The following is a 23,044-nucleotide window of genomic DNA, read 5'->3' on the forward strand; positions in this document are numbered from 1 at the left end:
CACAGCAGAACATCTACCGTCTTGGGGCCTTGCCTATCTAAGATTTGCCCATCGGGGCTTTGTTTCCTGGTGGGCCAATCCCTTGAAGTCAAATGCCATCTGCTGCTCCTCTGGCATGGCCAACACCATTTACATACTGTAGCATGCATGCATCCACATCTACACAGACATACACACACATCTCACCTCCATACATCCTGTAGCATGCATGCATCCAGATCCACACATACTCATTACATACATACACATCTCACCTCTATATACATGATGTGGTGTGTGTATGCTGCAAGCTCATGTGTATGTGCACACACACACACACACACACACACACACACACACCATACACACTTACACAAAGACTTTTAGTAAAGGTTGGTCACCCCTGAATTCTGGACAACAATGCTGCCTGCTGCCCTCCCTACAATTCAGGGCCTAAGTAATCCTATCACAGTCCATGTCAGAGAACAGAGATCCATTCACTGGATTTGCTGACAAACCTGAGCTCTCTGTGTCACACGGGTCACTAGGACATTTGAACAGCATCATCACCTCTAACAATGATAACAAACACAGTAAATAAACAAGCATCTATGAAGCTCCTACTGTATGTGGTTGTACATTAAAAGGCAGAGTAAGAGAGAGTGGAAAAAGCACTGTGCTTGCATTGTGGCTTTTCTGCTTATGTATATATGTCAGTTAGCTGACAAGAGAGGTCCACAGCACAGAAGATGAAGGTATAAACATAAAATGTGTAATGCTTAGTGTTGCAACAGAGGCAATGAGGACTTGGTGGGGTCTAAACAAGGGAAGAGTCACAATGGGTGCCAGATAAGGTGTCCAAGAAGAGGCATTTAAACTAGATTTCAGCAAGTTGGAAAATTGGTCTAGAAGGCAACAGTAGATGGAGATTGAAATGTAGGAAGAGGCCAGATTTTGAAGAGCTTTGAATCTGAGCTTTACGTTTGAATCCTCCCAAAGAGGGAGTCCTGAACTCCCACAAGGACTGATCTCACAGCCTAGAAGGGAGGCAGCCCCATGGTGGAGTCCCCGACGGACCTCCCCAGCAGCTCCCCGACCATGAGCTGGGGGAAAGGTCTTGGAGGTGCTTGAACTACTTAACGCAGTTGCTCCCAACAGTGGCACAGAAGGAATAGCTAACTAACCGTGCTCCCTCCCTGGGACTGAGACCAAAGTGGCCCAGACAGCAGTAGTCCGCTGCTTGGAGGATGGGCGAAATAGTGGTACTTCAAAGGCCTTCACTTGTGGCTGGAGAGATGGCTTAGTTGTCGAAGTGCTTGCCTTACAAGCCTAAGGCTCTTAACCCCAGAGCTCGTGTCAAGAAGGCAGGCAAGGTGGTGCACACTTGTAATCCCAGCACTGAGGATGGGGAAACAGGGATTCCTACGGCTTGCTAGCCAGCCTGCCTAGACTGCTAAGCAAGGTTCAAGCCAGTGACATACCTGTCTAAAAACAACAACCCACCCCAAAAATAAAAAATAAAAATAAAACACACCTCAGATGCAGCTTTTAAAACTATTCCTTTAACATAATGAAGTCTTCTGAGGTTTTGTTTTCGTGCTGTGTCAAGCAATGATCTAAAGAGTGTTCTTCCTCTAACCAAGTTTCCTGGACCTCTAGAAAACTAGGTATACACACACACACACACTCACACACACACACACACACGCACACGCACACGCACACGTACATGCACACATGCACATACACACCCCTACCTTCATTCCAAGTTATCCCTTCCCACTAAATGCATCCATGACTATGAGAGTCACAATGCTGAGAATTTCGACTCATTTCCCTAAATGACACCAGAAGGCTCCGTCTAAAGTGCTAGTTCCTATAGTTCATCAGTTCTTTATTCGTTGTAAAAATATTGTTGTCTTTGTGGTTTGTGCTTTATGATTGCTTTTATGAAGACAGTGAAAAAGCATAATATATAGGTAGAAACATAAATTGACTTTATATCACTAAGATTTACTGCCTTCAAAAACAGCAGACTGCATTAATGCATTTCTGATTCTAGGTGCTTTATTTATTTATTTTTGTACAATTGGTCTTCCCTGAACATAACGATTCCATCAGACAATAGTCTGTGGAAGAAACTGTTTTTCATGACTCATTTTTCTAGGTGCGTTGAAGAATAGAATGGTATTTTTTTCCTAATGTGTCTGAAGTATCATATAAAATATGACTATTATATGCAAAGGCATCTTTCAGTCAGACTTTCTTTTCCCTCTTCAATGTGTTTGTTGTAGGATCTGAGGGAAGAATGTGTAAAGTTGAAAACCAGAGTGTTTGACTTGGAACAACAGAACCGAGCGCTTAGCATCCTGTTCCAACAGCGAGTCAGACCGGCTTCTGATGTGTTCCTCCAGGTATGTGTTTATGCAGAAAATGGCCTCTGCTGCTGAAATGTTCTTGAAGGGAAGTTGCTTGCATTCAAAGCTTGCTGGCCTCCCCAGGGGTAAGGCACATTGCACCAAAATCCCAATGCCTGGCTATCTCAGGTGGTGTCATTAAAAGTGAGTGTCTCTCAAGTTCCCAACTTTTGAAAGTTACATCCTTACAAAGAACAGCTCCAAGGAAGAGTGCTCAGGCAAGAGGAAGATCAGCCAGTGTCGCGGGGGCTGGAGAGATGCCACAGACACAGTCAGTGAAGCACTTGCATTGCAAGCATAAGGACCCTAGAATCTACATTTAATCCCTAGAATCTGCATTTAAAAAGCCAGGTGTGGTGGCATGTGCTTTGAATTCCAGTGCTGGAGAGGCAGAGATAGCTGGATCTTTGCCCAGCCAGTTGAGCCAAATTGGTGAGTCCCAGGTAAAAATGGCAGACCCTGTCTCTGAAAATGAGAGGACGGTGTCCTAAGGAACAAAACCTCAGGCTGGCCTCTATACCCAAGTGCACATATTCACACACTTGAGAACACACACACACACACACACACACACACACACACACACACACACACGCTTATGTACACACCCATACAGAGGGCACAGGACGTATTCGCCAATAAGTTAAGTGGAACCATGGCACAGAGATGAGAAATAATGGCTTTGGGGAGCATCTTTGGTCCCCATGCATTCCGTGACAAGCATGGACATTTGATGAAATGCTGAGGCACACATCTTTACTTCAGGCTCACTACGACCCAAGTTACAGCTGGGATTTTTGCAACCTGGTGCAGTCTGTGCAGCTTGGCTCCTCTCACCATGCATCCTGGGCTGTGCCTCAGTGTCTCTACAGGGATGCTGTCTGAAAGCTCTCCCTGCACTCTGCTCTTAGGTACCTTCCCGGCTGGCTTGCAAAGTTCTGGAAAGTCAAGCCATCTGTTTCGTTTTGAAGCCAATAGTGACAGAAGAGGAGAGAAATGCCACATGGCAGGGAACACAGGAATTGGCACAGGAGCTAGGGGGTTGACCTTTGCTCTTCCTCGCCCTTCTGCTCCTGTTACCACACACATTTACTCAGGCTGGTTCCCATGAGCTCAGCTCAGAGCTTTTCTGGCCTCTTCAGTCAGAGACTGGGGTGTGGTTTCACAGGGACATCTACAGTCGTGAAAAGTGGCTCACAGGTTGCTGGGTCTGCCTCAGATGGAAGGTACCAGGAGCCTTTTGATCGTTGAGATGGTGCTTTCCTGCCCCAGAGCCACTCTCCATGGAGGGCTATTTAAATTCCTACTTGAAAATTTTACAAGAAACACTGGGGAGGTGGTTCAGGGGATGAAGTAATTGTTTGCAAGCATGGGAACCTGGCCTCAGAACCCCATAACAGTAAATAAAAATGGTTGTGGGACACATTTGTGATTCCAGCATGAGGGAAATAAAAATAGGGAAGAACCCCAGAGCTCACAGATAAGCCAACATAGTGAGTTACTTAGCAAGGTGTGGGCCGATAAAGAGACTTGTTCTCAAAAGGTGGATGGCAGCCTGAAGAATGCCACCTGTCAGTTGGTGGCCTACACACACATACACATAAACACACACACACACACACACACACACACACACACACACACACAACCTTAAGCTAAAGTTAACTTCCTATGCTCCAAAAACTGGTAGCCACTATATTGGACAGTATCTAAGTAGGACATTTCCATCATCACAGGATATTCTCCTCGAAATATTTTCTCAGCGATTGAGTTCCTCATCCATCCTCTGAATTTTGGCATGAACATCTTAGTACTCCTCTGAGGAGTGATGGGAAGTTGCAGTTCATAGAAAAAAACAAAGTTAGTAAAACAGTATCAAGAGTTAACCCCACCCCCAAATTAAAATAGAAGAGTGCTTTGGAAAAGCGTTCTTACAAAGTAGATCTCATCTCAGAAATTAATTTCCTCTCTGCTTTATCTGCTGGAACATAATTTATGATTTATGACTCAAAAGTTGTTGGCAGGCCAGAGAGAGAAATTGTGTGTCTCCATTTTGTTTCCTGGACCCCACCACCGTCAGTGTTTGTCATCAGGGAATCTTGAATTTGTGAAAAGCTCCATTTCTTTTGTGGTTTTACAATCAAGATCTGATATTGTAATTACCTTTAACAGCTGTTGCCTGCTCATGAATTTTTCTGTTCTGGTTGTTCTAACTCAAGGCTCTTCTGGAACAGTGTTTAAGGGTCTGCAGTCCCTGTTTATAAATACTGATAGTTTATTTATAGAGTAAACATGTGCTGAAGACAGTGCCCCATTTGCACTGGCCCACAGATTTCTGACATGCATATTTAAGTGGCTGGGGCAGATGATCGGGCTATCCACAGACCTCAGGGTGTTTTTAGTTATCAAAGTTTATGTGTTTCGAGCCGGGCGGTGGTGGCGCACGCCTTTAATCCCAGCACTCGGGAGGCAGAGCCAGGCGGATTTCTGTGAGTTCGAGGCTAGCCTGGGCTACCAAGTGAGCTCCAGGAATGGCGCAAAGCTACGCAGAGAAACCCTGTCTCAAAAAACCAAAAAAAAAAAAAAAAAAAAAAAAAAAAGTTTATGTGTTTCACCAAAGGATTTTCACTTCCATGAGCCATTCTACTGAAAGTATTTCTTGCTAATCGTAGGCTGTGTCTTAGTTTTTCTATTGTTGTGGTAAGGACCATGTCCAAAAACAGCTTGGGAATGGAAGGGTTCATTTCACCTCTCAGTTGCGGTCCGCTATCAAGTTCCTGCCTTGAGTTTCTGCTCTGACTTCCCTTGATGAAGAAGAGGCCAGGAGGAACCTCATTTGCTGCTTGCTCCTCAGCTTTCTATTAGTACCCAGGACCACCAGCCCACAGTGAGGTCAGCCCTCCTGCATCAGTCATTAATCATGACAATAACCCCACAGATTTGCCTAGAGACCAAGCAAGCTTATGGAAGCATTTTCTCAATTACGATTCTGTCTTCCCAGGTGTGTCTAGGTTTATGACAAGTTGACAAAACCCAGCCATCACAGGCTGTTAAGAGACCCACGAAGAACAATGACAGACTATGACTACTGAGATGGTCAATGTTAATTTTCAACTAGATAGAATTTAGAATTTGTTGGGAACAGGGTCTCAATGAGGGACAGTCTAGACCAGGTTTGCCTATGAGTATGTCTGTAGTAGATGGTCTTGATTGCCTTAACTGATGTGGGAGGACCCAGACCACTGTGGGCAGCACCATTCCATTGGTTTGCTCCTTGGCCTTTATAGAATTCTAGCTGAGTGCAGAGCATGCATACATTAACTATTCTTCACTGTGGATGTGAGGTGACTGGATGCATCAAGTTCCTGATTTGACTTCCCCACAGTAATGGGCTGTAGCCTGGGATTTTAGGCAGAATAAACTCACTCCCCCCTTTTTGTCCTTTTTGTCAGGACATTTTACAGCAGCAGCAGAAGTGAATCTAGAACACCTGCCGCCTCACACCTGTGTCATGGTCATACTCAGGGAAGAGCTGGATTCACCATTGGTCTAGTCACTATTTCACTCACAAATTAGTTTTCTGATGTGGCTTTGGGGACTAAGTGAGAACAAGTACTCACCATGGAGATAAAAGAAAAACTGCCTGAGCTTGCTTTTCACCTACTGACACTTGGTAATTATTTGTTGAATGGGATAATGAATGAGTGGCAAATCCAGCCTGAGAGTTGGGAGGGTGATTTGCATAAACGTGAGGGAACTTTGTGCTCTCTCCTCTTTGAAATTTTCTCATTTTATATGGATGCCCAAGATCCTATGTGGCTGTGCAGAGTCTGTTCAGGCTCTGTGAGAAAGTCACAGATGGGGCAGAACAAACTGTATGCACATGACTGTAAAACTACAGGTCCTACAGCTGCTCCTTGTGGACTCGGGAGGAAGTCCTCCCTGTGGATATCAAGTCCTCTTTTTTTTTTTTTTTTTTTTTTTTTTTCACGAAGGAACATACACTGCACTTTAATGGTATAAAGATACAAGTTTATAACATCTTATAAAAACTACCATTTAAAAGTGATCTTGTTCATTTGATAGTCCCCTCCCCCATAGCAAAATAAGTATATTAAAAAAAAAAAATGGAGCGCGGCAGGAGGGGAATTGAAGCCTCTTTTTTTATTTATTTATTTTTTTTTTTTTTTGGTTTTTCGAGACAGGGTTTCTCTATGTAGTTTTGCGCCTTTCCAGGAACTCGCTTTGTAGATCAGGCTGGCCTCGAACTCACAGAGATCCCCCTGCTTCTGCCTCCCAAATGCTGTGATTAAAGGCATGCGCCACCACCGCCCGGCTCAAGTCCTCTTCTTGATGGTTTAGAAAACTGTTTAGGTTTTCCTCTGTAGAATACAGCTCAGTGATTCTTAACCATTTGAAGTAGCCACCTAAACTGCAATAGAAAAATATTAGGTAATAGAAAAATAGTTAGGTAAATTACAATTAACAGGAAAAAAGCATTTGTAAGTCACAGCCAATTTAAAAACAAATAAGGGTGGATCTAAGAATTAGCTGACAGGTTCTAGTAACTTACAAATAGAGCAGTGAAATCAGGCACAGTGGTGCCTGCCTTTAGTCATAGGATTCAGGAGGCTGAGGCAGGAGAATCACTGATACCAGATCAGGGGCATCTTAGGCAACATAGTGACATCCAGTGTCACAAGCAAAACAAAACCACATCAACCACTGAACATACCTCTGTCCCCTGTGAAGGCTAGTGAGCACTAACCTAAAAACTAAAATGTGGAGCTAGGTAGTGAACTTCCTCTTGATTCCAGTTTGGACAGTGGTATCTCAGGGAGTAGAGATGGTAGTAAGGTTCAAGAGACCCTCTTCTACTCAGATAAGAATTCACACTACATTCTAAAGAACCAAAAGGCTAGCATAGAAAATAAACTGCTAAGGTGGTTGTGTCAGGTGCCAGAATCTCAGTGAATCCTGTATAATCTGTAAACAGCCAAAGCTAGATGATTCAGTGGTCACTGTTTCTTCTTATAAGTCACACTGAACACTGTCTACTTCATAACTGCTGCCGGCTATAGTAGAGCTCTTACCAATTGGGTTGGAAGTTCCCCAAGAATGAGTTATTTCAGTAACTTGGTGTGTGTATAAAGTATATACCATGGTAATTATGGAATTCCAAACTTAATAATGTGGGGCTGGCAAGATGGTATAGCCTGACAACCTGGCTTTAATCCCTAGAACACACATAGTAGAAAAGAGAATTGGTTTTCCCAAGCTGTTCTCTGACCTCTCTATATTATGTATTATTACAGAGCTGTCCCCAAAAAGGTTTTAATAATTAATATTGTAATTTTATACAAACTACATTACCCAGTGAACTATGGTAGGTATCAGTGAATTATTTCTATAAAACAAATCCAAGTGTTTACAGCTCCTCTACAAAGGCAAATAACACCAAAGGGTTTAGGATCATGTTAAATATTGGTGTCTGACTATAACAAAATTACAGGTGACAGTGAATTATGTTAAATGTAGGTGATTCTGCATGTGAACTGCTCTTCAAATGTTTGTCAGTTTCCTTATTTGTCTGGCCGATTGTTTGTTAAGGAATGCAGTATTGACTCAGGGGCTGCATGCATGGGACAAGCATTCTACCACCGAGCTGCACCCCAGATCCTCAGATGGTTCTAAAGGAAGATGCCAACACTAATGTCTGTAAGCAAGAAGCCACCTTTGGTTCGACCAAAATGTGAATGAGTGCACATGCAGAGATCACCATGTTGCATCATAGGCTACAAAATTTTGAGCCTTTGCCAACCTGATCTCTTACAATTCTATGATAGAAGACCTACCGTTGACCTCATTGTACAAGCGGGGATACAGGCAGAGAGAGACTAAGTCACACAGCTGTGATTGACAGGGGGACAATACACCATGAAAAGCTAATGAAATCCACTCCATCATTACGCGGCCTGGCTTCCATTTGTTTCTCTCCCTTTAGAGAACTTTTGAAGAAATACTGGAACTCTGGGGTGTGTGTGTGTGTGTGTGTGTGTGTGTGTGTGTGTGTGTGTGTGTGTGTCTACAGGCATGGATGGCAGCCAAAGAAATACTGGAACTCTGGTGTGTGTGTGTGTGTGTGTGTGTGTGTGTGTGTGTGTGTGTGTGTGTGTGTGTACAGGCATGGATGGCAGCCAAAGGATAATCTCAGCTGTCCTTATCCACCTTCTTTTCTGAGATAAGGTTTTTCCTTGGCCTGGAACTCAACAAGTAGAGTTGGTGAGCCCTTTCTTGAGCAAGAAGGACTCTACAGAAGAAGCAGGAAAGGCCCAGAGTTTAGAGCACCTCCTGACCTCAGCTCTGCAGCATCAGTTTTCTTTATGAGTTTCTGGAATCGATCAGCTCTGTCCCTTGGCTACTGGAATGCCTGCCACAGAGGCATCTTCCACCCTGCCCCGCAACTCTGATATCTAATTTAGAAAGATCCTCAGGGTGATGGGGGGCACAGCTTCCTGGCAGTTTAGAGCTGTTGAAATGGAGGTATAGCTGCTGGCAGTGAATCTGCCATTCAGCAGCATCAGAGGGCTCTGTGGTGCCATTATAAGTGCCTGTCAGATGTGAAACCATATGGAGAGTGTCCATCAGGGATGCTCTCTCACACACTCAGCACCGGAAGGATATTAACTTGTCAGAGGACCAAAAATGGCCTCTCTGTGAGATAAGGGACACTGAAGGATCACACAGGGTCAGACTTTCAATGACAAAATGACAGCTTGGATCAAGAGAGAACCAATAGAGAGGATGAGAAAGAATCTTCAGAGTTAGGGCAGAAAGTGATTCCCCCCCACCTTCATACTGCAGCCAAGACTCTTAATAGAACTGCTTCACCCTTGATAGTATCATTTTTCTTTTTCTCCCCCAACCCCGGGCCATAAATACTTTCACTCCTTGGAGAATGTGGTAGGTTTTCCTTCACCTGTCCCTCTCTCTGTCACTTCATTGGTCCCAGGGCTACATCATCCCATCCCATCCCAACAATGTCACCCCTCTTTGCTCTCTTAAGAAACCACAGATATCACTATCTTGATAATTTTATCATCTACAGAGACACCAAATTAGATAGCCAAGTGTCAGGTCTCAGTATTATTTCAACAAAATGTGTTATAAAATAGCAATGATTTAATGTTGAATGACAACTTTATGATCTTGGTAGCAAAAGTAACCCAGCTCAAAACTGACAAAATATATGGATAGTTCATATAGGAGAAAAGCCTAGGAACCATACAAAGAATATCTACCTAGAGTATCTACAGTTTCGAAAATTTGAAAATTTTAATTTACATTTTAAATGTACTTAGCATAAAGCAATTTAGAAATTTTCTAAGTATTAAAAATGGTAGCAAATTAATCACCCAATTGAATTAAAGATACTAGGTTTTCTCTATTTTGTTTAAACAATAACAGCCATTTGCTATTGCATAGTAAACTCACCCAGATCCTCTAGCTCATGATTTGTATGCATTACATCTTCTGTATTTTCTAACAGGAAATGAGGTTTGAAATAAGATGATATAACAAGAGCTAGAGAGATGGATCAGCAATTATGCACTGAACCGGGCCTTTTCTTTGGGGCCAACAACCAGCTCCCACATCATAACACAGAGACTCATTAGTTTTGAATGCTCGGCCTAGCTTAGGCACATTTCTGGCTAGCTCTTTTAATTTAACTTAACCTGCTTCTTTTTACCTGCCTTGTGCCTCAGGGCTTTTTACCTTTCTTCCTTCTGTACGTCTTCCTTTCTCTGCTTCTCTGTGTCTGGCAGGCGTCTGGCTGGTGTCTGGCTGGTGTCTAGCTGGCATCTGGCTGGAGTCTGGCTGGCTTCTTGCCCAGGTGTGTCCTTCCTTCTCTCCTCCTCCTCTTGTTCTTTCTCTCATCTCCTCCTTCTTGATCCTAGATTTCTCCTCCTATGTATTCTCTCGGCCTGCCAGCCCCACCTATTGTTTCTCTGCCTAGCTATTGGCCATTCAGCTCTTTATTAGACCAATCAGGTGCCTTAGGCAGGCAGGGTGAAACAGATGCAGCACATCTTTACATAATTAAACACACATCCTTACATTGTTGAACAAGGGCAGCGTAAACAACAGTAGCACAGCTTTACACTGTTAAACTCATGTTCATGTTCTGCAGCACAAACAAATGCGGCATGTCTTTGCCTCGCTAAAATAATACTCAACGGCAATAGTACTCTAGTTTAGTTCCCAGCACTCTCACTGGGTAACTTGCAACCTGTAATTCTAGCTCCAAGGGATCCTGACGGTGTCTTCTAGCCTCTGAAGGCAGCTACACACACACACACACACACACACACACACACACACACACACGTAAAATAATCTTTAAATAAAAATTATATGACAAACAAAAAAAATATGTGGAATGTCAAGGATTTAGGGAAGGCATTTCTTTCTCCCAGAGCCTGTGTGTGCTCCAGGATGAAGCCTGTAGCAGAGTGAAGTGTTGAAGCCACTGGGATGCTTCAGTGGCAGTTCAAAGGGTCTGCAAAAGGCATGGAGGAAGGAGGGAGCCTTGCCTTGGAGTGTATAGGGGAGAGTTTAGCTGGAAGCCAGAGGAACGTCTTGCGCAAGTGCAGTAAGGAGCCTGTATCCTCCTCTTCCTGGTCCTCTTTCTGAATCTGTGTGCCCTTCATTTGATCTTTTTCCCTCCTCCCTCAGCATCCATATCCCACTCCCTAAATCCCAGCCTGTGCTGAATGTTATTTTTAAGTATGCCCCAAAATGCATTCTGTCCTTCTGGCTGCATTGTTGGGTGGGATGTGAAATGTGTCCTCCGGGCTCATGTGTTGGAACACATGGTCCCCAGTGGGTGATGCCCTTTGGGAGGGTTGTAGAGCCTCTCTGGGTGAAATGGACATTGTAGTGTTCATGGAGGGGCAGTGCTCTTGAGGTTTCACATCCTGGCAACTTCCTGTCTGTTTCCTGCCTCCTGAGTGTGGAAGCAGTGTGACCAGCCACCTCATGGTCTAGCTGCCTTGTCTTTCTTGATGGACTGTATCTGTCCACTTACTGTTAGTACAAGTTGCGTTTGTCAGGTATTTGGTCACAGCAACAAAGAAAAGTAACTGATATACTCCTGATCCTTTTTCTTTTTGCATATGTGTATGCGTGCAGGTTTGCCTGTTTGTAGATGAGTGTGTGTGCAGATCTGCATGCATATGTGTTTGCTTTCATGTGTGGGCCCAAAGTTGATGTCAGAAATCATCTTCAGTTGCTCTTCAGCCTTATTATCAAAGCAGACTCTCCCAATCAATTCCAGAGGTTGACTATATGGGCAGTTTTGACAACCATCTTACTCTTATTTGTTTGTTTATTTGGGAGCTTTGGTTTCTTTGTCTGGTTTGGGTTGGGTTTTTTGTTTGTTTGTTTGTTTGTTTGTTTGTTTGTTTGTTTGAGACAGGGTTTCTTTGTACAGCATTAGCTGACCTAGAACTAGCTCTGTAGACCAGGCTGGCCTGGAACTCAGAGATCTGCCTGCCTCTGTCTCCTGAGGGCTGGGATTACAGGCGTGTACCACCACCACCACCACCTGGCCCAGCTTACTCTTGAGATCCCCTGCCCCCACCCTCTGAGGCTGGAATTAGAGGTGGGCCACCACAGCCAAACTGCATTTACTTGGCTGTCCAAGGATCTGAGCTCCAGACCTCGGGCTTACATAGCATGCACTTTAACCATCTCAGCTGATGTACTATTCGATCTTAAAGCAAATGAGGGGTGTTTTCTTTTTTTTAACATCCGTATTCATGTGCAGTGACTCAATGCTGTGCTCTGATCAGGACGGTCAGCACTGCTGTGGAAGTAGTCTGGGATTGGTACTCTCGGCTTGATTGGTTTAGACTTGATTTTCTTAGGGACAAGAACTTTGCCATATTAATCTTTGAATCCTCCCATCTATAATATAAACAAAAGTCAACCTTGATGACCGTTGGGTGAATTAATGATCCAGTGAACCTGTGGGATGAGTGGGATGCTTGTCTGAGAGGAGGTAGACAGGGATGACTTCACAGATGAAGTGATTGCAGGGTAGGCCAGTGGGAAGAAATGAGAACAGTCCTGAAGGTACTGTGTCTGGGGACTGGGGAGAAGTCTCAGCTGGTAAAGTGTTTGTCATGCAAGCAAGAGGACGCGAGTTCAAACCTCAGAGCCCCTGTAAGGATGCTGGGGTGGTGACACCTGCTGATAATGCCACTGCTTAGAAGTCAGAGAAAGGGGTATCCCTTAAAGGATTGCTGGGCAGCTAGCGTAGCCTACTTGGCTCGGTGAGAGATACTTGCTTAAAAAATTAAGTAATGGTATCCCGAGGAAGAAGAATGGAAGTTGACCTGATCCTGGCTTCCATGTGTACAAGTACACACATGCACCTGCATATATACATGCTGCTTCACATATACCCATACACACATAGCACCCTCATACACTCACATAAACCTGAACACAAAACTTCATATGCACCCTTTCCTCCCTGCCCCACACCACACACACACACACACACACACACACACACACACACATACATTCCTGCACATAACAAATGCAACATCACAAAGCACCTGAACACGTGAACATGTGCTCCCTCCACACACATATACCTGCACACATGAATATGCACACGCATGTACAAGCAAAGTCCTGTATCTGCCAGATGAGGAAGGCAAACATCTAAATGTCATCTTTCCATGAAGTCCGGATGAGTAGGGGAAATTTTTATCCTCTTCACATGAGTTCTGCTTTGTTGTTCTTGCTGTTGTTTATTCTGTTTCTCAGTGGGGTTTTCTTTTGTTTTTTTGTTTCTGTTTTTGTTTTTTGCTTTATCTCTGCCTGATGCCTGTGTAATTAAGGCATGAGGGCCTCTGTCTTGGAATTATTGGTTCCCAGTAGCTGTGGGGAATGGTTTCAGATGGACAAGTCTTTAGCCAGAGTGACATATGCTGCCCTGATGCTTCCCGGGTGTGAATTTGAATCCATCCCTCCCCAAGCACTCTCTCTAAATGTTAACGTACCAATCAGAGGTACCTGCTGTCCTGTTCTTCATATTTCCCTAAACCTAGACACAGCCGAATATAAACAAGTAGCTTTCAGAAGCATCGTTGGCGCCACATAAACCATCACCTTACCAGAATCAGTGAAAAATCCTTGTGTCCTACATTCAAGTGTCTCTGCAGGCTGGGCCAAAGTAACAGTGTGCTGCTGCCAGCTTCGGTCCACAGTGCCCCATGGAGATGTTGGAGAGATATCACTAGCACTTTACAATGTAAAGGAGTTTAAACGCAAAGCTTTATGTACATCTCTCAGATTTTTAATCTTCACCCTTCTCCCAATTCATCTGCTTCCTAATCCACGGGAAGCCTAGCAAAGCCTCTGCAAGTCAAGGCTGTCCTGCACCGGCTTGTCTTTCTCCGCCCTGGTGATGGTGGGTTTTTCATTGAAAGCAAGGTGCATGTGCTCAGAATACCTGACAAGGCTTTCCAGGTACAATCAGAGTAAAGCTAACACACGTGACTTCATCATGTGAACTGAAATTCCTGGGGTGCCGGGGAGGTAGCTCAGTCTGTAAAGGGCTTGTCTTGCAAGCCGGAGGACCCAAGTTTGATGCCTAGAACTCACATTAAAAAACACTGAATGTGGTGAGGCACACTTGTAATCTCAGCTCTAGGGAGACAGAGGCAAGTGGATCCCTGGAGCTCTCTAGCCAGCCAGCATAGCTGAATTGGTGAGCTTTAGTACCACCCAGAAACCCTGCCTCAAACAAACAAACAAAACAAACAAATGAAAATAAAAGGTGAACAGTACCTTAGCAATAGCCAAGGCTGACCCCTGACCTCTGCACTCATGCACATATATGTAGATGCCCACCAAGAAAATTCACTTAGCATGTATACATGGTACTATAGGAGTTCCTGAAGACATAGAGATCTTTAAGACAGTGTCAGATATGAAGAGTTTGCTATTTAATGAGGGGACAGATGATTATAGACATCTGAGTGCCATTTTAGTTCACTTGGCTTGCTGTGATTAAAAAAAATATCCTGACAAAAAGCAACTTAGGGGAGACAAGGTTTATTTTAGCTCACAATTTTAGGTTACAGTTCATCCTTTCAGAAAAGTGGAGACAGGAACTGGAGGCAGCCAGTCACATCCACAGTCCAGAGCATGAGTGCATGCATGCTTGGACTCAGCTCATTTTATCTGCTGTCACACCACTCAGTACCCAAGCATAGGGAATAGTACTGCCCACAGTGGTCTTCCTGTACCAGTTAACATCAAGATCATCCCTACAGTCGAAGCTGGTCTAGATAAGCTTTGAGACTTTCTTCCCAGCTGATTCTAAATTGGTCCCAGTTGACAGTCAAAGCTAACTATCACATTATATTAAATAGAAAACATAACAGAAACTTTTACCATCAGAGAGCCTCAGAGCAAACAGCCATACATGGGTGTCATAGTTAGGGTCTCTATCACGGTGTACAGACACCATGACCACAATAACTGTTATAAATGAAAGCATTTAATTGGGGCTGGCTTACAGTTGAGAGGTTTAGTCCATTATCATCATGGCAGGAAGCATGGTGGCACACAAGCAGACATGGAGAAGGATCTGAGAGTTCTACATCTGGATCAGCAGGCAGCAGGAAGAGAGAGAGAGAGAGTCCTGGGCCTGCCTTGAGCATCTGAGACTCCAAACCCTACTCCCCAGTGACACACTGCCTCCAACAAGACCACACATCCTAGAGACCAAGTAGTTCCACTCCCTGGTGACTAAACATTTAAAAATAGGAGCCTGGGAGCCTCTGGGGCCTTTCTTATTTCAACCATCAAAATGAGATAGTCCAGAAAGCCTTCTAGGAGGTAGTAACAAACTGAACTTTGAAGGAGGAATTTGAGTTTGAGTTTGGTTCCTAGAATCCATGTCAGGTGACTTACGAGCATTTATAATTCAAGAATCAAGAGGATCCAAAACCATTGACTTCATGGACACCCTCACTCATATGCTCATATCCCCCATGCTCCAGAGAGAGAGGGGGAGGGAGGGAGGGACAGAGAAGAGGAGGAGGGAGAAGGAAAGAGAGAGAGACTTAATTAAAAATAAAATCATTTTTCAGAAGAGTTAATTGGGTTCTGAAAAGCAGTTTATGCTCCACATTTAGCATTACTCTCCTATTTTTGTGTCTGTGTGGCATGTGGGTGGCACACTTGTGTGCATGTGCACATAGAGGACAGAGGTTGGCAGTGGGAGTCTTCCTTGATTGCTCTACACCGTATTCCTTGAGACAGAGTCTCTCAGCTTAAACCAGAGCTCAGTGATTGGGCCAGCTTGCTCAGGAGCAGTCTCTTGTCAAAGCTTCGCATTCACTGGGATTCGAGATGAGCCCCAAGTCTGATGGACGTTTGCAAGGGCTCTGAGGACCCGAACTCCTGTCCCCATACATGTGTAGCAAGCTCTTTATCCACCAAGCCATCTCCCCAGCCTGGTAATCTTAATATTGGGCTTTATAGTCACACAGATCCCGGGTCCTGCCTTTAATCACATCCATGGTGTTAGAAAGATGTTTGATCTTGATTCTGTTTTATCTGGCCTCCCCACGCCCTTCCAACAGCATCAGGTTTCCTTATAGAGCACTGCAGAAAAAGACGTCCCTGGAGGGTGACTGTGCTAGCTGCATTCTCTATCACTGTGACCTTCAAAAGTGAGTCTTTTTGCCTCTTCATCTAAGGAAGAATCAAGTTAGGCTGAATTTGAAACTTGAAAACATGGAAGAGTGCTATGTCCAAATTAGTGTTGGGGTTTTACATTAGACGAAGATTCAAATCTGTTACACAAATCAGCACTATCTTATAATAAATTAAGTGGCTAAAATGTAAATTCAGAATATGCACCTTGTAGTGTACAACATTGAGGCATTATTTTTTTTTCATATCCATGTAAGAAAACCTGAATATCCCAGATTTAGTAAACTTCATGCAGTAAGTGTTTATCATAGAAGCCTTAAAATTTTCCCCTAGTTAAAAAAAATTGTTATTGAATGTTAGATTCTCATGAATTTTGGATAAATGTAAGGATTTGGAAAAGCAGGAGACAGAAAGCGCCAGGCCAGGACTGGTGATGTTTACCTGGGGATCTGATTATGCAGATCAGAACAGACTAATTCCTTGTGCTGAAATTTGCAGGATGTCTGTTGCTGTCCCCAGATGCCACACCAGGGAAATCTGACTCCTGCACCAAATGGCTAAGTAACCCAAACCAGGACAAGAAGGCCAGTTTTTCCCAGGAGGGGAAGGTGATGTTGGCTTTGCTTTATGGCCTCTTACAGTTCTGACTGGCCTCAAGAGCACCAACATCCCCCACTCCCACCGACTACCACATGTAGGCCTAGATCAAATTCTCCACGGTTGGTGGCAATACTTGGATAAATGAGGCTGGTGGGTCCCTTTTGTGACACAGGAGACATGTCTATGTTGCTAGTCATTGCTGTCTCTAAAGCACTGATTTGTTGCTTAGGTGGGTCACTTTCTGTGAATCACCATCTGCCTGGCACCTCAAAATGAGCAATTAAAACAGTACAGGACTGAGGAGATACCACAGTCGGTAAAATGCTTGCCTTGCAAGAAAGAGGGCCCAAGGTCTATCCCCAGAACTCGCATTTATAAAGCCAGGTCTGTGAATTCAGGTGAAGATGTGATTCCAGAGGAGACAAGTGAATTCCTGGGTCTCCCTGGCCCTCAGCCTAGCCTGTTGGCTGAGCTCCAGACCAGAGAGATACTGTCACAGTCAGGGTTTCCGTTGCTGTGGTGAGACACCGTGACCAAAAGCAACGTGGGGAGGACAGGGTTTATTTCCACTGTAAGCTGGAAAGCTTACACTGCTGAGTGCAAGTCCATCACTGAGGGAAGTCAAGGCAGGAACTCCATCAGGGCAGGAACCTGCAGATAGGAGCTGATGCAGAGGCCATGGAGGGGTGCTGCTTACTGACTTACTCCACATGGCTTGCTCACGCTTCTTTCTTATAAACCCAGAACTAGCAGCCCAGGGGTAGCTGAGCCCTCCCCACAATAAATCATTAATTAAGAAAATGTCTCACAGTTGGATTTCTTTTTGTTTGTTTGTTTGGTTGGTTGGTTGGTTTTTCAAGACAGGGTTTCTCTGTGTAGCTTTGCGCCTTTTCTGGAACTCACTCTGCAGACCAGGCTGGCCCCAAACTCACAGAGATCCGCCTGCCTCTGCCTCCCAAGTGCTAGGATTAAAGGCGTGCGCCGCCGCCACCACCTCCCGGCTCACAGCTGGATCTTATGAGGGTATTTTTTTCTCAGTTGAGACTCCCTCCTCTCTGATGACTCTACATTGTGTCAAGTTGAGAGACAAAACCAACCAGTGTGGAGACCCTGTATCAAAAAGACATGGAGGGCACCTGAGAAATGATATTTGGGGTTGTCCTCTAGCTTACACACATGCGCGCACACACACACACACACACACACACACACGCACACACACACACACACACACACACACACACACACACGCGCACACACACACACACACACACACACACAGGTGTGTGTACACGTATTCTTTCAGGAAAACACTGAAAGGCCATTTACCTGTATGAAAGCTCACTGGAAAGGTGATTTCCCTATATGTCATAGGCCCTGTGATTGCTGGTGACCAGAAACAGTGTCTTTCCTGATCCTACACCACTCCTGCTTCCAGAAATATGCTATTGTGGCCCCATCTCCATCTAGTCCTTCCTTACAGGTAGTAAAAACAGAAGGACCAGTAATGTACTTACCTATAAGCTATGCAGAATGGACAGAGCTGGAAAACTCGTGAAGGGTTGCACTAGAGAAGCAGTCGGTGTGCTTGTCAGATTGGCATGGGCTGGTCTTCAGATTGGCATGGGCTGGTGGTCAGATTGGCATGGACTGGTTGTCAGATTGGCATGGGCTGGTGATCAGATTGGCATGGACTGGTTGTCAGATTGGCATAGGCTGGTCTTCAAATTGGCATGGGCTGGTTTTCAGACTGGCATGCATTCGTTATCAGATTGGCATGGACTCTTTGTCAGATTGACATGGACTTGTCAGATTGGCATGGGCTGCTTGTCAGATTGGCATGGACTCGATTATCAGATTGGCATGGACTCGTTATCAGATTGGCATGGACTCGTTATCAGATTGGCATGGGCTGGACTGCATCTTCACAGCGTTTTCCTGAAATCGTGTAGGATGAGGGTCAGTCTTGGAGTTTTAAAAAGAAATATTTGGTAGTTGCATCAGTAATATCTGTGGACTGGAGGGATATCTCTGCTGGTAAAACACTTGTCTCATGAGGACATGGGTCTGATCCCCAGAAGGCACATGAAAAAAGCCAGGTATGGTAGCACACGCTTGTAATCCTAGTGCTGGTGACATAGAGGCAAGAAGATCCCTTGGGCTTACTGACTGGCCAGCCTAACCTACTTGATGAGTTCCAGGCCAGTGATAGACCCTGTCTGGGGGGAAAAAAAAAACAAAGAACAAAACAACAACAAAAACAAGGTAGTTAGCAACTGAGAAATGACACCTAAGGTTGCATTCACACACACACACACACACACACACACACACACACACACACACACGCACACACACACACACACACACTTGCATGCACCAGCATACACATGTAAACCCATTCCTATATATACCCAAACATAGTACACTTCTACACCAAAGTGTGTTATGTGTTAATTTATGTATTATGTTTTAAATTATGATAATTGTTTTCAGGTCACTCTACATCTTTTTTAGCAAGCAGATTCATTCACTTCATTGAATCCTTACCAATAGCCCAGAGTTTAACTGAAGTGGGAGACCGAGGCCCAGAGAGATTGCTATTTCACCTTAGCCAATGGGCTTCTTATTCATTGCTTTCTGCCTAAAGAGCCTCCTCCCTGCCTAGACCATCATTTCAAATTGTCACCTTTATCCCTTTTTCCATTCCTGCAGAAGAATGGATATTGCAATAGCTTTCAGTGAATCAGCCAATTAAAACGCATTTAAGGGTCTGTTTGGGCTTGCCAATATGCTTATACTTTGGACAAATTGAATTAAATATATTTGGTTGGTGTCCTGATAATCTGTTATAGACAACACCACTGTCGACATAATAGATGTGTCCCCAAATAAGGATGTGAATCTAATAACCTTGTAACGTGATCAAAACACTTAGCCTATAAATGTACTTAGGCTCAGGAATAACACAATCACAGAATATTATATTCCAACTTTTAAGATCATATAGTCTATCCCACCCTTTGTTATTGAACACTTACATCAACCCCTGTCTCATGCAAAGTCAGACAATGCAGTCAGAATAGAGTAGTGACGAGGATCCAGAAGTCCAGACAGCCAGTGTCTACCTTTTGTTCTGTGGCACAAGTTAATGTTAGGCCTGGCTAGCTTTTAACAGTCAACTTAGCGCAACCAACAATTATCCGGGAAGAGAATCTCAGTCTAGGAATTATGTAGTATCATCCTTGCCTGGGGACATGCCTGCATTTGGAGGAGGTATCTTGATTGTTAACTGATACAGGAAGACCCAGCCTACTGAAGGCAGCACCATTCCCTAGGCAGATGATCCTGCACTGTATAAGAAAGCTAGCTAGCTGAGCATAAGCCTGCCCGCCTGCCTGCCAGCCAGCAAGCAGAGTCTCCCTTGTTCCTGCCTCACTTTGACTGTGAAGTGAGTTCCTCCATCGGAAGTAATTCTGTGTGGAATAGCAAGTAGGCCTGTCTGAAAATTCTAGCCTTCAGTTCCTGCCTTGACTTCCTTCAGTAATGAGCTCTGACCTGAAATTATAAGACAAATAACAAAATAACTAAAGTTGTTTTGGGATAGGGTATTTGTCATAACAACAGAAACAAAACTAGAACTGGTAATAAATTTGATTTTTTTTTTCAATTAAGAAGAAATCATTTGGCATGAAAAGTGTGCTTTTAGCCTATTGGGCATCTTGGGAAAGTGGCTTAATTCAGGAAGTTGAGTGCATACATGGAACTCTGAGGAGGCTCAGGCTCCCTGTGTGGAGATTAGGGATTACAGAGAGACAGTTGAATTCAGGGAGCCTGCCATCAGCACAGTGAGGGTGGGGGAAGGTAGTACCTGTTTTTGAAATCTTTTTGGACTGCTGCATTTTCATCTGAACAGAGAAGCAGTAGAAATGCTTCAGCAGGAGCACACAGCACTGTTCTAGCTCTTCCTGGGATGGGAGTAGCCTGTGAATGGTGGCCTGGGGTCAGGGAGGTAGAGTGGGCGAGCTGGCTGCATTGCAGGGGTATCTTTCTGAAACTGTGTCTCAAAGGAAGAATGCACCAGGCCCCAAAACACGCTGTGTCAAATCAATTCCTCTTCATTGTCAACTTGCATAGGACTTCATGGGGGAATTTGCGTTGGGGATGCTCTACAGGGATGTTTAGCTCTAAGTATGTCCTTGTGGAAATTTTGTGTTTGGTGTACTCTACAGGAATGTTTAGCTCCAAGTGTATCCTTGCAGCTTTTTGTGTTTGGGGTACTCTACAGGGATGTTTAGCTCTAAGTACATCCTTGTGGGCTTTTGTGTTTTGGGGTATTCTACAGGGATGTTTATCTCTAAGTATGTGCTTGTAGGGTTTTGCTCTGTGCCTCAGAAGAAATGTTTCTAAAACACTGAGTACAGAAGATAGCTGGAGTCACATATGCGAGAAATGTCCCCAAATTAAACTGCTGATTCTGGTGGCTATGGCAGCTCTGGCTGGCTCATGGGGTTCTTTGAGCAGGTGACCAGGGCAACAGGTTTGCTCCTACATACAGAAAAAAAAAACTTTCTTGCTACTTCTGGGTATTCCAGAAATTCTTAAATTTGTCCACAGGTTTCCTTAATTACAAAATTGATTCTAAATTAATATTGAAGCCATGCAGGTGAATCTGAGCCACCACTGACCTCCATCATTCATTCACATTGTGCTGAACATACTTTCATTGTACATACATTCCCTCAACTCTGTTTTCTGTAAACTGAACAAATAGGATGAGTCCCCCGGAATGCTCACCCCTGTAAATTCAAAATACAAGTTCCTCTGCGAGAGAGAATAGTTTCCAGCCTGTGCTTCAATCTTCTGATTGTTTTCCCCTCGGGGAATACTAAACATCCGGAAAGGGAGGATAAAGATCATGTCACTGGGATCCTATCGCACAATAGGTGCGTATTTATGTTGTGAAGATAATCGAAATTGCAAAGTAGACCCCAGTGTGTGTTCCCCGAGATGAAATGCATACAGATGTTTTCCGATAAGTTTTATTCATATTTCACTGTGCCATTTGACGCTGTTCAAGGCAGTCATGGAAATCCTTGAATTAATGTGAAAAGCTCCTAATGAGATGTGTGCAGAGGGCCGTTACCATTAAGGTTGCAATAGAACTTGCCATAAAATGAGGAAAGCAGAATTAAGAGGTGTTCTGCAAGCCGTGCCTCAGATGCGAAGCCGAGGTCCATTGCTATAAAAGGAACACACTTACCGCATTAATTCCGTAACAAAGCAGAGTACCTGAGACACTCATGACTTCCCTTTGTGGATACAAAAGGATTACCACAACTGATTGTTCTCGAAGCTGCAAACTTGGATATTTTAGTAGCTAAACTATGCTCATATCCTCTGTCCAGACTGGAAATATTAAAGTATTGGACATATAACATGATATAATATCTTGTAACTTCCTGGTCCTTGTTATTGTTAAGCAAAACCACTAAACCCATCCTACATGTATGTGTTGTTCTGTATGGTCTGGAGACCTATCTATGATAGCATATTTTGGGTTTTGTTGTTGTTGTTGTTTTGGTTTTAGAGATAGGATTTTTCTGTGTGGCCCTGGCTGTCCTGGAACTCTGTCTGTAGACCAGGCTGGCCTCAAACTCATAGAGATCCACCTGCCTCAGCCTACCAGTTGCTGGGATTAAAGGCATATGCTACCAAGTTTATTATGTATATAGCAAACCAAAATAGAAGAATAAATAGAAAAAGATAGATGGGGGATGGATGTACAGACAGGTATAAAGTATCTTCAAACCAGGTGCTCACAAAATCCAGAAGAAACCTACTGGGGAAGTCGAGGCAGTCGGCTGTTGGAGCTTTCTCTGCATGGCTGAATGCTGTTGTGAATGCCCTGTTTGATGATATTATCTTTTCTGCCGGTTTCCATTATTTCATTAGAAGCCTTCTGGAGGGGACTCTGCCCTGCCTGGACCTCTAATAGGGACCTTGGTGGCTGCCTCCAGGTGGATTCTTTATTTGAGTTCTGCTGGGTGTTTTGAGCACCAGATTTGGTGATTGATTGTTATCTGTCTATTTATCTATAAATCTCTCTCTCTCTCTCTCTCTCTCTCTCTATATATATATATATATATATATACATATATATATACATATATATATATGTATATATATATTTATTCTTTAAATTTGCCCTGCTATATACTTAATAAAATCACTTATTTAGCTATCAGAGCTTATTTTCCAGACAATAGAGAAAGCCTGTCTCTGGAAAATTCTGCCTCAGG

At 43.9% G+C, this 23,044-nt stretch overlaps 1 protein-coding gene across 1 annotated transcript in view; it reads left to right on the forward strand.

The window, feature by feature from the left end:
* Nckap5 (NCK associated protein 5) overlaps positions 1 to 23,044 on the forward strand; it is an 841,775-nt gene that overhangs the window by 644,983 nt on the left and 173,748 nt on the right. Inside the window, 1 exon segment of the mRNA XM_028874923.2 lies at positions 2,274 to 2,393. Coding sequence (XP_028730756.1) covers positions 2,274 to 2,393 — 120 coding nt within the window.

Source organism: Peromyscus leucopus, chromosome 15 (assembly GCF_004664715.2).
Source record: "Peromyscus leucopus breed LL Stock chromosome 15, UCI_PerLeu_2.1, whole genome shotgun sequence".
In the NCBI taxonomy this organism is placed as follows: Eukaryota; Metazoa; Chordata; class Mammalia; order Rodentia; family Cricetidae; genus Peromyscus; species Peromyscus leucopus.